The 14,427-nt window shown below is 35.3% G+C and overlaps 1 protein-coding gene across 2 annotated transcripts; it reads left to right on the top strand.

Moving 5' to 3' along the window:
* The first annotated feature begins 3,865 nt into the window (after positions 1 to 3,865).
* LOC120110124 (protein PIN-LIKES 6-like) lies at positions 3,866 to 13,241 on the top strand. Of its 2 annotated transcripts, XM_089925071.1 has the most exons (6): positions 3,866 to 3,932; positions 4,903 to 4,970; positions 6,266 to 6,387; positions 8,702 to 8,902; positions 12,568 to 12,642; positions 13,046 to 13,241. In XM_089925071.1, the coding sequence occupies exons 2-6, from the start codon at positions 4,928 to 4,930 to the stop codon at positions 13,184 to 13,186; spliced, it is 582 nt and encodes a 193-aa protein (XP_089781197.1). In that variant the 5' UTR covers positions 3,866 to 3,932; positions 4,903 to 4,927; the 3' UTR covers positions 13,187 to 13,241. The 2 variants fall into 2 exon arrangements, with proteins under 2 accessions (XP_089781197.1, XP_088559512.2); XM_088703386.2 differs by lacking the exon at positions 3,866 to 3,932 and having other exon boundaries at positions 4,911 to 5,027.
* Positions 13,242 to 14,427: the final 1,186 nt, after the last annotated feature.

The raw sequence follows: 14,427 nt of genomic DNA, 5'->3' as shown, positions 1-14,427 counted from the left end.
TGCTACAGTCGAAATTCATCTTAAAAAAATCGAGGGTGAAGCTGCTAGGGTACTATCGGTATCATCGCATACCTAGTTAATTGCTATACGAGCCAAAAAAACGAACCTCAAGTATCCCTGTCATTTCTAGATGACGTATCAGCTGCAGTGCTCACTAGTTCGGCTACGAGAGAGATCTCTTTGTTATCCTATCTTGCAGCCTTCGTGGGGCCTTACCCCTCTGTCACGGGCCCCACCTTAAGTCCAGCCTGACTGCTACGACAAAAACTGGCCCATTACGCTGTCCAAACGAGACCAGCTCCGGTGTACCCAACGGACAACCGAACCCAGCTTCGCCGTGACTCCGCCCTCGTTTGGATGGGAACAAACGAGAAAAGCATGAGCTCTCCGGCGGCTAATTTAGCCACCAGAGGTGTCGACTTAAATAGGATGAGAAGTTTCCTTGGTAGCTTCCCATGGTAGCGAATGAACGCAAACCATTTTTGCACCCGTCGCATTAGTTTAATTAAAGTCTTTGGACTTTTCCCTGGCGGGAGAGGCCGATGGTGCCGCGAAGGGCCTGCATGAAAAAGACCATCGACGAAATCCATGGTACGTGGTCCTATTTTTTTCCTTTTGTGGCAGAGAATGGTCTCCTTTTCCTTTTATTCTTCATAACATGGTCCTATCCTCTCAGATATCACTTTTTTTGCTTGATACTCCATCCCTAGCTTGGAATGTCATGATTCAATCATTATCACCAGCATCAACTTGGACCTAAGCATGGGCATGAGTTGGCTTGGAGTTCCGAGTTTACCACAACCATCACGAAACTAATACCTATTATTTATGCACACCGGATCAAAATTGATTAGATCTAAACATTTGTGTGCTTCCAACTTCATGTATCTAGACTAGTTTTAATATTCGATGCAATTTCTAAAATATTTTTCATAAGCTTCGACATGGACCTAAGAATGGGCATGAGTTGGCCGAAGTTCTGAGTTTAACTGAACTATCACGAAACTAATAACTATTATTTATGCACACAAGATCAAAATTGATAAGATCTAAACATTTGTGTGATTGCAACTCCATGTATCTAGACTAGCTTTAATGTTCGATGAAATTTCTATAATATTTTTCACAAGCTTCAACTTGGACCTAGGAATGGGCATGAGTTGGCCGGAGTTCCGAGTTTAATTGAACCATCACGAAACTAATAACTATTATTTATGCACACAAGATCAAAATTGATAAGATCTAAACATTTGTGTAGTTGCAACTCCATGTATCTAGACTAGCTTTAATGTTCGATGCAATTTCTATTATATTTTTCACAAGCTTCAACTTGGACCTAGAGATGGGCATGAGTTGGCTGGAGTTTGAACTATCACGAAACTAATAACTATTATTTTTGTACACAGGAACAAAATTGATTAGATCTAAGCATTTGCGTGCTTGCAACTCCATGTATCTAGCATGTTCGGTGCAATTTCTGTTATATTTTTGATGGAATCCTTAATGATCATGCTGTGTTAGCATTTTTTTAACTTAATTATATGTTTTTTTTTTATTGGTCATATGCTTAAATCAAGGAATAAAAGAATATTTGTAGAAAATATATATTTTTATAGATCAAAGTAGGTTGAGATGGATGAACAAGTACAAAGTTCGCTATGATAGCCTATTGGTGGTTTATCTAAGTAGGTACAAGACAAACTAGAGATATGTAAAAGTTGACCGGATTTAAATATAAAATAATGAGTTGGTGGTCCACTCTTTAGAGCTATATTTTATTCACTTATTAATATAATTTAAAAAATAAAAATAACCTAATCAAACCACACGAGTGGAATGGATTATGAAGGGGTCAAATAAAATAACATACAAATCTCACACCAAAGTTTTTTTTTTTTAATATATGAAATCCCACGCTAAAGTTAAGAGCACCCCCCCCCCCTCCAAATTTGATTTTTAAAGTTTTTTCTTTCCTTGTAAAAGTAGCCGTCTAAATATTTTTTAATCTTTTTTAATAAAAGCAAGTTTTAGATAATTTACCACACATATATATATATTTAGAGAACCTATTTTTTAAAAAAGTATAAACATACTTTTTTTTTTTTAAGTAACATCAAACATACTCCTAATATGACATTTCTCCATTGTATTTCTTATTAAGAGCTTACATATGACATAACATAGATTATCAGAATCAGCGCATTTACAATATTATAGTTTTATAAAAAGCTTTGTTTTCTCAAGAAAAGTTTCTAAACAAGCCGCAAATCATTAAAAAATGGAGTTGGTAATTTCAACCCACATTAAACTACAAAATCCCCTATGTGTCACATTTAAAACTAAATTTACGTCCTTACAAAGAAGATTCTCGATTAAATGCAGTAACACGACTATTTTAAGTAAGATTTTCAAGTTACACTTGCACAAAATGGTATGAAAATTAGGATATCATAAATAAAAAAAATCTTCCCAACTTTGAAGAGAGAGCTTCCTAAAGTCAGCGAGGCAAGCAGGCAGGCCGGAGTAAGAGAGAGATTGCATGGTCCCACGGCTCGTACTTTCAAAGAAGTGAAGAATTATGCGGGCGGCCGGTTTGTTCTCGTACGGAATGGTATCATCGTTATTCTCCCAAACGTCGGGGGCAATCCAGAACTTTTGACCGGAATGGTATCTTTCCTTTTCCACATTCTCTTTGCTTTGACATTTAAGTAATGTTTATATATGGTTGTTAGCAAATTTTGAAAGTTTTACATAGTTCCGATCTCACTTTTTGAAATTCCAGCAAAAACTGAATAATTTTTTTCTCAAAATATATTAATTGATTTCATCTACGTGCATGCATACACACAACACACAGAGACACAGCAGTTTTAATTTTAAAGAGGTCGATTTGTTATTTAAATATTATGGAATGGTACAAAACTGATTAAAAAGGAATTTAATGGGTCAAGGTGGAAAGAAAAACAGAGGGAGCAGTGGGTAAAGAAAGTTGTCTTTTTATTCATTACCTGTGGCAGCACTACTACTTACTCTATGTTTGATTGTTGAGAAAGGTAAGTAGATAAAAATGGGTGGAAATGGGTTAAGTATGCCTAGAATCTAGATGGAGAAAATTATGTCCTCTTTCGTGCATATCCTTCCTACACTTTCTCAGCAACCTATCGTAGTCTTAAATTCTCTTGATCCATCAGTTGGCTTCCAAAGTTCGCTACTTAAAATGGTAGATTTTTGTATGGTATAAATTTTCCATGATGGGGACCTTCTTACGGATCTGGTACCTTCATCAAATGCAGGTGGGGTCCCCCAAAATATGTAATGTTTTGGTGTGATCTTACCGTCACTTGGAGTAGGGGCCATCTCACTGGGTATAGGGCAATTCTTGAAGAATAGTGCAATTTTTTTTTATCAAACAGTATCATCCCATTAATTGGATAATGTATATAATTAGTAAGATGTATCCCAAGGGACTCGTTTAATTGAATGATAATGTGAATTTTAATTGTCTTTCCTTTTGCATGCTTGAAGAAAGTTATCATTATCCTTTTGTACATCTGAACTGCAAGATATTTTTGGAGGCCTTATAATAACTGCAAAGGAAATTTCTCACCTCTACATACCCATTTAGCAAGTCTGGTTAAAGCGTATGAGATCATTTTAGTGCTTTGATTTTCACAAATAGTGCCGAATTTATTGCAGGTGTTATTTTTCTGCTTCATAATTCATGCTGATTAGACTGTTGTTTTTGAGCAATTGGAAATAAAAAAAGGAATCGTGTTAATTTGTCAATTACTTTTGATCTCTTTCCAAGTTCTCCAGTGGGGTTGTTAACAGCCTGTTTTGATATTTGTGCAGCTAGTCTTCTCTCTCCTCCTTCCTTGTCTAATATTTTCTCAACTTGGAAGAGCAATTACTCTAGAAAATTTGTTGGAGTGGTAAGAATGCTTCTTGACTTATTTTTGGTTAATATATTTAAGTTTGAAAAGCAAACTGTGATAGTATGTGATATTGTCCTTTAACATCTTTCTTGATTTGTTGGTGAAATATTAAGTTTCTTAGTAGGCCTTTTTATGGATCTTCTAATAACTGCGTGCATACACACGTGTGCTAGAGTAAGTGAGAGAGGATGATGCCAAATATCACAAATTTAGAAATATATCTCAATCTTAAGGTAGAATGGTAAGTCTTAAGCAGTCATTAGGTGGTCGGCTACATAGAGCACTGAATGCTTTATAACATTTCTAGAACCTTTTCTGCTCTTAAAATTGGTGTCATCCCAGTTTGAACTAGTGTGAAGTCATGGCGAAGGTAATTTAGGATATATAAAAGACCATTAGCAGGAATAAAAACCCATCCCTCTGTAGAAGCATGCTAGTATTTTTTTTTCCTTCTTTCCTGGGGGTGGAATTTTTGGGATGGGGAGGTTCAAGAGGGAAAGTTGATGTTAAGGAATTACTTTTGGACATAAAGCATTTGACATGACACGATGTTTCTTGGTATTTTCTTGTAAATTTTTGTTGTAACTTCTATTGGCCAAGAAATTATTTTCTAGCATTGAGGGCTTGTTCTTACTTTTCTGAGTTTCATCCCTTTCAATTTTCTGGACTTAGGTGTTTTCTCAGCCTACATGAAGTTATTTATAATCTTTATATTGATGGTGAATGCTCCTTTTTTCTGTTCCTGCCTAATGCTCTGTTTTTTTTTTTCAAAAATATGCAATGCCTAACATTGTAACAGCAGGTGATTTATAGATTTTATGATATTGTCATTTCTCCTCTTTTATTTGATGTGTTTCCAGTGATGATGTTTTGGTATGATAAATTTGTAAAATAGCTTCTTTATTTTCGAATTGAAAATATAAATTATATACTAGCATGGAACTAACTAACAAAGTTGGAAATGCAGGTGGTATATTCCTGTCAATGTCATTATGGCTACAATATCAGGATCCTTAATTGGTTTTATTGTCGCATGTATTGTTCGACCCCCATATCCATATTTCAAGTTCACTATCATACATATTGGAATTGGCGAGTTACTTTCTTAGTATGAAAACAAACATTGTTATTTTGTCTCTTTCCAGAAAATTTATTTGCATGCTTAATTACTGTCCCAGCATCTCCAATGCACATTAATGACTGACTGATATTGGTCCTTTAGATATTGGTTTTATAGTTCTTTAGTTTAAATTTGAATATAGTTGTGTTGGGCATTCGCACTGCATGCGCAATTGGAAAGTTGGAGGTGGATCTTGATCTAGAGAATGGGAGGGCTAGGATGACAGTTAGAATGCACAGTTCCTGAAAGTAATTAAACAGATGAATGAAACTAACAAGGGAGAACAACTTATGCTGGCTCTGTTGCTTTCAAAAAGAAATAGATTACTAGATAAATCACATGACTCAATTGATCAGAGTGAAAATGGATGAACCAGTAGCATTTAACATATAATTTCCTCTGACAGATTTTTCTTTCTTCATGTGGTCCATATTAAGCTTTAGGGATTAGTCCTGGGGAAGCAAAGCATTTCTTAAGCAATGGTTTTTTGAATCATCACGTAATATGCTATTGAAAGCAACAGTAGGTCAAACTGTGATGGGGTGGTTTGTTGGATTTGTATTATATTGCTGAAATAAATGCATTGGGGACCTTAAACTTCTCTTTTACTAAACAACAAAACATTGGAGTGTGCTGTAAATCGAATCTGCCATTATCACTGGTTTCACAGTCATGCAAGTTTTCTAGATGGAACAAGTATATGTTGAGTTTGTTTTATGTGTTTGTATCATTGATGTAATATTCATATGCTTTTAAAGAAAAATATTACTTTCTTAAGGGGAAAGAGTTTGTGTTCATAATTATAATTGAGATAGTCGTTTAAATTGATGCCATTGTCTGCAAGATGAAGTGTCTTCTGATGCTATCATTTTCTGCGAATCTGAACTTAAATGGGTTATTTGAGGCAAGAATTAGGATTTCATGTTTTGAACCTTCGACATGTTGCAAGCTAAGCTATTTTATACCTCAAGCTTGTGATTTCTTGTCTTGGTGATGGATCTCCCAATCTCTACCAATGCTCTGAATGCTATCTTTACGGCCATCTTTGTTTTGCCCTCAACAATAATACAGCAATAAAGAGTAGGATTTCATGCTTCACTATTTGTTACACATGAGAGTGTGATCCGAATGACTTGTGGACAATGTCCTATCAACATTCTGCTACAGTATGCATTCTTTATAGTAATGAATCGTTTCTACTTGAATACAGGGAACATCGGGAATATACCTCTTGTGCTTATTGCAGCTTTATGTCGAGATGAATCCAATCCATTTGGTGACTCTAACAAATGTAGCCAAGATGGAAACGCATATATATCATTTGGTCAGTGGGTAGGTGCTGACTCTCAAGTACAAATACAAAAATATTAATTTCTTTGCTTTCTTTACTCCAAGTACTCCTGTCAAGAAAGTTTTTTGGACCCATCTTTGCTTCTCCTTAACCTGTCTGATCTATTTTTCTGAAGAGTAGATAGTTCATGTTTTTTCTTGTCTTCTCCAGTAAATGAATGTGAGACTGACAGTTCCATTTCTTATTATCAGTAAAGCTTATTATGAATAGATGCAAAGTCAGGTTCATTTTTACTCCATGGCATTTTTCTTCATCTAATTTCCACTTTTCTGCTTCATTTTATGAATGCAAAAATGAAATTTATTTTGAACAATTTTTCCCATCTTCTGTAGAGTCAATTAATGCATGCATACCTGTCAAAACAAAGTGTAATGAAGCAGATTTGATAGTTTTTCAAATCATGGAGCAAAATGTTTTTTTGTATTTAGCTTAACTCTTTTCCATGTTTATTGGATGCATTAACAGCAGACAAGGTAGAATATAAAGTGGAAGTCCATGACATGAAAGATTAAAAAAAAATACTATTATTCATCTATGGCATTACAATACCTTTGTATGTGAAGATCTAGTATAACAAAATAAACGCTGTGTCTAAAATCACATATGATAAATTCATGAAGAACCAACTTAGCCCCATATATTCATCATATTTACTATAAAATATACCAATGACTCATATATGGATGCGACTTGACAATAATTAGATAACTGGATGCTATATGTGCATATGCTACTTTTGTACTATAATTAACTTTCCATTGGTTGATATTTCATAATTATATAAATTATAATTCTAAAATTTTAGTCAAATACTGAAGATGTTTTCATGATTATTAGTTAAATATCTTCCATCTTCCATCTTTCCTTTCCTTTCTTTCTTTCTTTTTACTTTTAGGAAAGAGAAGATGATTTATATGTATGAAATTAGGTTCAGAAGGTATCCGAACTATAGTTCATTATTGGTTCTTTCTCATGTGTCAACGATAAAAGAGAAGCCAGTACTTTTGGTTCTAGAGTTGATTGCAATTCAGCTTGAGATCAAAGGATTTCTAACAACATCTACCGCAGAATAATAAACAAGACTATACATGGAAACTACTACATATGTAAATATGATGTGTTTTTAAGGCAAAGAAGTTGTAGATATTATGTATGTTCTACCGATTCTGCATAAATTGGTGTCTCACTGTGTTTACAATGCACAAAAGAGGATATACTTCAATGCAAACATAATTACTAGAAGAAACCTTTTGTAATATCTCATGATAACTCATAATTAGTAGGGTCCACTACTGTGCTTTGGCTGTACACCAAAGATGATATTCAATGAAAATACTTGACAGACTAAGCTGGCCCAGTTTGTTCAGAACTTTTAGTTCTATCACCTGTATTTCAGTTGGGTTTCCAAATAAATATCATTAATATTTTCAAAACATGCTCCTCATTTGAATTAAACCTTGATCTCCTATCAAAATCTAAACTGCTCCTGCATCAAAATGTTATGCACTGCCTTTTATCAAACCTCCTTTTGTAATTCAGAGAAGGTCATCAATTTTACTTTCTAAGGCTTATGATCTGGAATGAGTTGTATAATGGTTGGCTAGTGTAATTCGCTCTGTTGAGGCCTTATTGCACCAACTTTTGCTTTTGAATCTCTATAGATTAGCTGTTATGCATTTTTCATAATAGAACTTTACTATGTGAATTTCATATGCATGTTTTGTTCCCAGTGCAATATAATAATGAAGTTTGATGCTTGCTTTTAGTGGTCCATTTCAAATATGTATTTTGAGAGCGAAAAGAAAAATGATCGAGTATCGTTGATTCTCGCATCTCAAGAGTTTTAGATTTCTTGTGAAGAATGTTCTCATGGAGAACTTGAATTATATTTGTCTTGAATGATTTGTAGGAGGTCAATAATCGTTCTTATCACCATATGTACACCTCAGGCATTGAAATAATGAATATTTTTGGTATGCTGCTGATTTGTGAATATAAGCTTGTACTGGCCGAGAAAAACATCATTTGCATTAATTCATGTGCTACTCTGCCATTTTCCTGGATAAAAATGAAGGTGCATTTATTCTTTTGATCATATATCCATCATAATGACATTTGTTGTTATTAATATTACTACCATCATCCAGAGGAAGGGTAAACTCCACCTGGTTCATTGAGATAATGATCAAAAATCACCAAGATATCAGGACCTGCAAGCATAATGCAGTTTACCATTTTGCCTTGTATTCATTTACAAAATAGATATTTTTTAATTTGAAGTTGGTGATATGGCAGGTTGGCGCAGTTGTTCTGTACACTTACGTGTTTCAGATGCTTGCTCCACCCCCTGGAGAAACCTTTGATAGCCTTGAAGAGGAGAAGCTCCCAATTGCGGCTCCTGTTATTGCTATTAATAATGCTGTACCTGAGCAAGTGCCGTTGCTAACTCAACAAAAGCCTGAGGCAATAATCTTAGAATCTTCAAAAAGAGGAAAAGTAAGAACATTTTGTGTTTCTTGTAGCTTCACAAATGAATGACCCAAAATCTTATACGTGCATGGGCACATGCTTATTTTATTTATGGTTTTTTTTATTTTTAATTCTAAGTACTGTATCTTTTTGAGCAAGCTAGTCTTAAAAGAAACCCCATTTGAAAACATATCAAAGGAATATCATCCCTTAGTTGAACTAGGGAATTCAAACTTGTGCCTCTTAAGAGGTGGTTTATCATAGGGTTTTAGGTTCTTGATATTGTCATCGTAGTGATTGATCTCTAAACAAAAAGTTTATATCCCCCTTAGATTACATGACAAATATTCTATCCATTCGACAACATGGCATAATTTGTGATGAAATATTGACCATGTGACATGGCTCTTAGTAAGGATGGATGAGTAGATCTGGACCATTTTATACGTAAATCCCAAATTAGATTTCAGACACAATGATTCCATTTATTTGTAATGAGCTCAAATCACAGCATATGCATAATAAGCTATTTGCATACTTTAGGTCAAGATCAATTAGCTAAATTAGGTTGGTTAGGTAATTAGGTTGGTTACCTAGTCAAACCTCATAAGTCTTGACAATTTGACATGAGTTCTAGAATGAATTTTTATTTATTTATGGTCATTTGGTTGATTCTAAACTTAAAGGTACCTGCTGATTAAACCCTGGTAAATAAAAACCCACATAAGGTCAAATGACTCAAATTGCAAGACATAATTTCATGGAAATTAAAGAGAAAGCTAAACTATGCATATTATAGCTGGACTTGTGAAGTCCAATTTTACTATTTTTAAATATTAATCCAGACAAGTCCATAAAGAAATCCTTTCCAATCCAACAAGAGAAAAGAATTACTTGTAATTCTAAATAAGAAGCTTTGCAAGCTAACAAGGAGCCGCATTCTTTTGTTAGCGGTCCAACGAGCCTCCATCTCTTCCTGCTCGTTCAACCTTACCATGGGTACCATCTCCAAAGCATTTGATGCTTCATTAAGAGGGATGCTATAAAGTACTCCTGCATGACCCTGGAATGGGGCCTGAAATCATGTTGCCTAATTCTTTAAACATCACTGGTGGTCCCAGCGATGGTGCAACTACTCCATCATGTTGGGCAGCTCATCAAGAAAGATGTATGGCTAAAGCATAATATTCATTGCCACAAGCTCATCAGGCACAAGGTTGCCTTGACAATAGTATCATTCAGGTTAGGAGAGTCTCTTATTGGTGGTCCCAGAGATCACTCTTTCCATCCAGTGATCGGGAGTAGAATTCCCCACTTGTGAAAACACAATAAATCAGGGACCCATTGCCAAAGGTGACTTAGGTGTGAGTTATGCTAGGACGAAGCTGGCATTAGCATTCACTATGGAATCATGGGAAGGTAGGCTAGGGTGGACAAGGGCAATTCTGACTTCTGATTGTGTATTGAAATTTCTATGCTGGTTAGATCTACCATTTTCCTTTCCTATGTGAAGCAATCCCATTTGCTTGTGCATGGCATCATATCTATGTCATGATAATGTTGTAGAGTAGGTTCTGAGATGATGGCAGATTCCAACCTCTAACTGAATATATCTCTGGAATAGCATTATCCAAGGATATGAAGAAGATGGGTTAGTAGCTTTAGTGGGGCCAATGTGGTTTTTGACTTTGTGATTATAGTCACCTTTGTTGAAAGCACTCACAATTGTCCCCTTTCATGGGTTTGTTGAAGATTTCACCAACTTGTGCATGGAAATGCATTGGTATTTTGTATGAAGATATGATACTGTTTACAAATATTAGGACCATTATCTAACTGTTTCTTAAAAAATCATCTAACTGAAAAAACTTTTCGAAAAGAAATTGCTTATCATGACGTTAGCTTTCAATATAGTGAATCCAATATGGAGCCACCCTACTCCAGAGTTCTTGTTCTGCTATTTTACATTAGATTCATGATTAGAATGATATCATAGATGATGGTTTTTATGCAATTTTTTGAAAGAGACTTTCTATAATTATCCATAGTTCACAACTTTGTGCATTTGTTTTGTGAATTTGCGTTTTGAATAGAGTGATCTGTTTGGGCTGACAACATGAAATTGTGTTTAGAGTTAGACCAATGTAATTTTTTCTTGGATATCATTTCTAAAAGTTCTCTCCTTTAGAACTAACTTGTCAGTATCTTTATTAGAGTATCAAGCAGATTGAGGTTCAAACTTCAATGTTAGATTCCATTCATTCTAATTTTTTAGCTTTCTGTAGGATAGCGTTTCTTGGTTAACCCTATTCAAGTGAAATGGTCAATTGTTAGATTACAGAGCATTCACTTCACCAAGGGAAATAAATATTAGAGAGAGTTTATGATGTGAATATATCTATATATTTATGATATCATACAAAGAAGTTTATTAACATAAATGTATGTTGTAACTTGCATGCTGACTACTAACTGTCACACTTGTAAGGATATTTTCTTGCACCTGATATTATCTTGCTATATTTGGACATTCTGCTGTAACTATCTCATTCAGGGGGAAGGGGGATTTTGTCCTAGCAAACTAAATTAAGTGTTCAAAACAAGTAATTTTCAGTTATACGTGTCCCCTTGCAGATTAGATATGGTCAGTTTTGACCAAAACAGTAGGTTACAGGTTTGTCTGGTTTCAGAGCAACCAGTCAAAATAGACCCAAGTCATTAACTCTATTAAACAACATATTTCAACTGCTATAGTTTACAATATTTTCAATCTAAATGCTTTTTGGACATGCTTTGCAGCAGCAATTTAAAGCTTACATCATCCAACCCTGTCATACTGGAAAATAAAGATAAAGTGCTTTTGTTGTCCAATGACAATATAAATAGCTGCAGCTCCAAACTTTGCAACTTGAATTTTGGGCTACAATTTTGGGTTACAATTCGGGATTTATATTTTAATAACCTAGGCATAGATAAGAAATTTCTTCTTTTAGCAACCGCAAACAATAAGGTGTTAAAACAGCCAAATAGTTGTTATGGCTGACAAAAGCGCAATCACATGTACAGAGTGTCAATAGTAATCTGCTAAAATTGAAAATTGATTAATTTAACATGATCCATCTAGATAGCACATGGTTCCTAAATTGTATGTATTTTTTAGCATTTAGGATTGCATACATGCTAATCGGCAGGAAAGTTGCCCCTGAAAAATTGTTGGTACATTGTTTCTAAAGCCCTATTTGGACACTGGAGCATCGTATCCAGCAATAAGAGATGCTTATATCCAAACATTTAGGAGTTTGAGGAGAACAAACCAAAAGAAAAAGGAGTGCTTAACCAAAACAGATTTGATTCAGAGTAGTCTGAATAAGAAATAACACTTTTTAAAAGGAGTGCAGTATCCTAGTTTTCTAGGGATTACTGGATCGATTACTTCCCAGACTGCTGGAGATTTTTCTCCTCCTACGCTGTCCCTCCCATCACTCTCAGCTATCTTTGTTTTATTAAACACCATCTGTTCATTTTCTGAGAAGTTTGTAATGAAATAGTTGCAAATCTGGCTATTCTTTCAAGAAACATTTTTTATTTGACAGATTTATCTCCTGATGATTGCAATTACTACAATCCTTTTTTCTACTAGATTTGTGTTTTTTCTTTTTTGGGTGATTTAACAACTGAAACCCCTGATGCAGATAATCAGCCGGCTGCACTATCTTGTTGAAAAATTGAAGCTAAAACAGATTTTTCAGCCTCCTATAACTGCTTCTGTAAGTAATCCGTTCAAATATAAATTATGGTAGATATTTTCAGTATCTGTACGGTCAAATCTCCACTTTATTCAACAATCCTTTAATACTTTGGATGAAATTCCAGTCATACTCTACTATTCTTAAATAAAGCCTTCTCGACTTAGAGTTCTATTCCACAGAGAAGTAGCTGTTGACAAGAACTGGAAAAGGCTTTAAATGATATCATACAGGGATTGGGACAATCTGCAGTTTTCCTCATTTCTTATGGTTGATTTGTTTTCTTAAAAGAAAAAATCTGATTCTTGTGAAGCTTGTCATTTACTATTAAAATTCGTTATGCTTAAGGATTTGCTTTTTTTGAGTTTGACTGATATAACTTCTGTTTTATCATTATTAATTTGTACAATTGATCTTGCAACAGATCCTGGCAATTGTTATTGGAACTGTACCTTTCCTAAAGAAATTGATCCTTACAGACGATGCTCCATTTTTCTTTTTCACTGACAGCTGTCTCATTCTCGGGTATGATGTCCTCTTGTTCATTTTTATCATAACACTTTAGCTGTTTATGTAGTATAAATAATATTTCTTATCTAATGGAAATAGAGTTTGCAGTCTTGACGGTGGCTAGCAGACGTGATTGATCTAAGTTACAAAATTAAAACTTTTCTTTTCCCCTTCACAAGCCTGCTGAAAAGTAATCCACCAGATAAATACTTGTCTATCACGAGATTAGAAAATATAGTTGACTGTCAATGAGGTAGGGCCATATTAGTTGATTAGCAAATCCGGCCACCCCCGGCGACTGGCAGCGGCGAACACGCCGACGGCTAGAGCAAGCCGTTTTGGACCCAAATCTGGCGATCAGCCGGCTCCAACCCACCACACGTCATGGCCAAGCAGTGAAAGAAGAGGAGAGAAAGGCTAAGGATTCTCACCTCCGCCCCGACGTCCAGCGCCTCTCTCCTTCTCCGGCAGCAAAGAAAGAAGAATGCCACCCGTGCCATGGCTTCTCTCTCTCTCTCTCTCTCTCTCTCTCTCTCTCTCTGTGTGTGTGGTAACACTAAGAAGAATCCTCCCCCCTTTCTTCCTTGGGGTGCGGCGGCTCTCTCCCTCGGTGGACTCAAAGGAGAAGGAAAAGGAGAAGGAGCCCTAAAACAGGGGCTCCTTCTTCTTCGGGATGGATCCCTCCATCCCGTTGCCGCACGTGAGGCCAAAACTTGGGACTGGGCCGGTCAAGTGGACCGGGCCCAGTTCCAGGGTCTCACATTCTTCCCCCCTTAAAATAATTTCGTCCTCGAAATTAATTCACTTAAGGCTTCAAATTTTGAAAGTATAGAAACATCATATCATTCCCGAGCTCCTAAACAATCCCCATCTCGAAATGCAGGCTCACAAGATTTTGGCAAAATTATGGCATCTTAAAACTTAATCCTTTCCATCTATGATTCATAGCAAGTTCTTTTGATCTCTTTCAAAATAAGACTAACCTTCCAGCCTTGGATTAACATGTCATAATTCTTCTTTTTTTTTTTCAAGAAATTAATTGCTCCTGATTAATTCTACATAGAAATTTAATCGGTTAAATGTAAGTAGGAGAAAGCTTTAGTATCAAATGCTCCTCATTTTTTTTTCCATGATATAATGATCAACCTTTGTCTTATAAAACCTCAAGCCCTTTCAAATAGCCAGATTAACAATGTTAGAATTAGGAATAGGAGATCCATGTTAAAACTTTCCAGATCTAAGTCTAACCAAGTAACCATCAATCCATGAATACTAAATTTAAGATGCTCAAGATTC

Source organism: Phoenix dactylifera, chromosome 8 (genome assembly GCF_051530095.1).
Source record: "Phoenix dactylifera cultivar Ajwa chromosome 8, Ajwa_hap1_PhDact_Kaust_v1.1, whole genome shotgun sequence".
In the NCBI taxonomy this organism is placed as follows: domain Eukaryota; kingdom Viridiplantae; phylum Streptophyta; class Magnoliopsida; order Arecales; family Arecaceae; genus Phoenix; species Phoenix dactylifera.
This window is presented reverse-complemented; position numbering and strand designations above follow the sequence as displayed.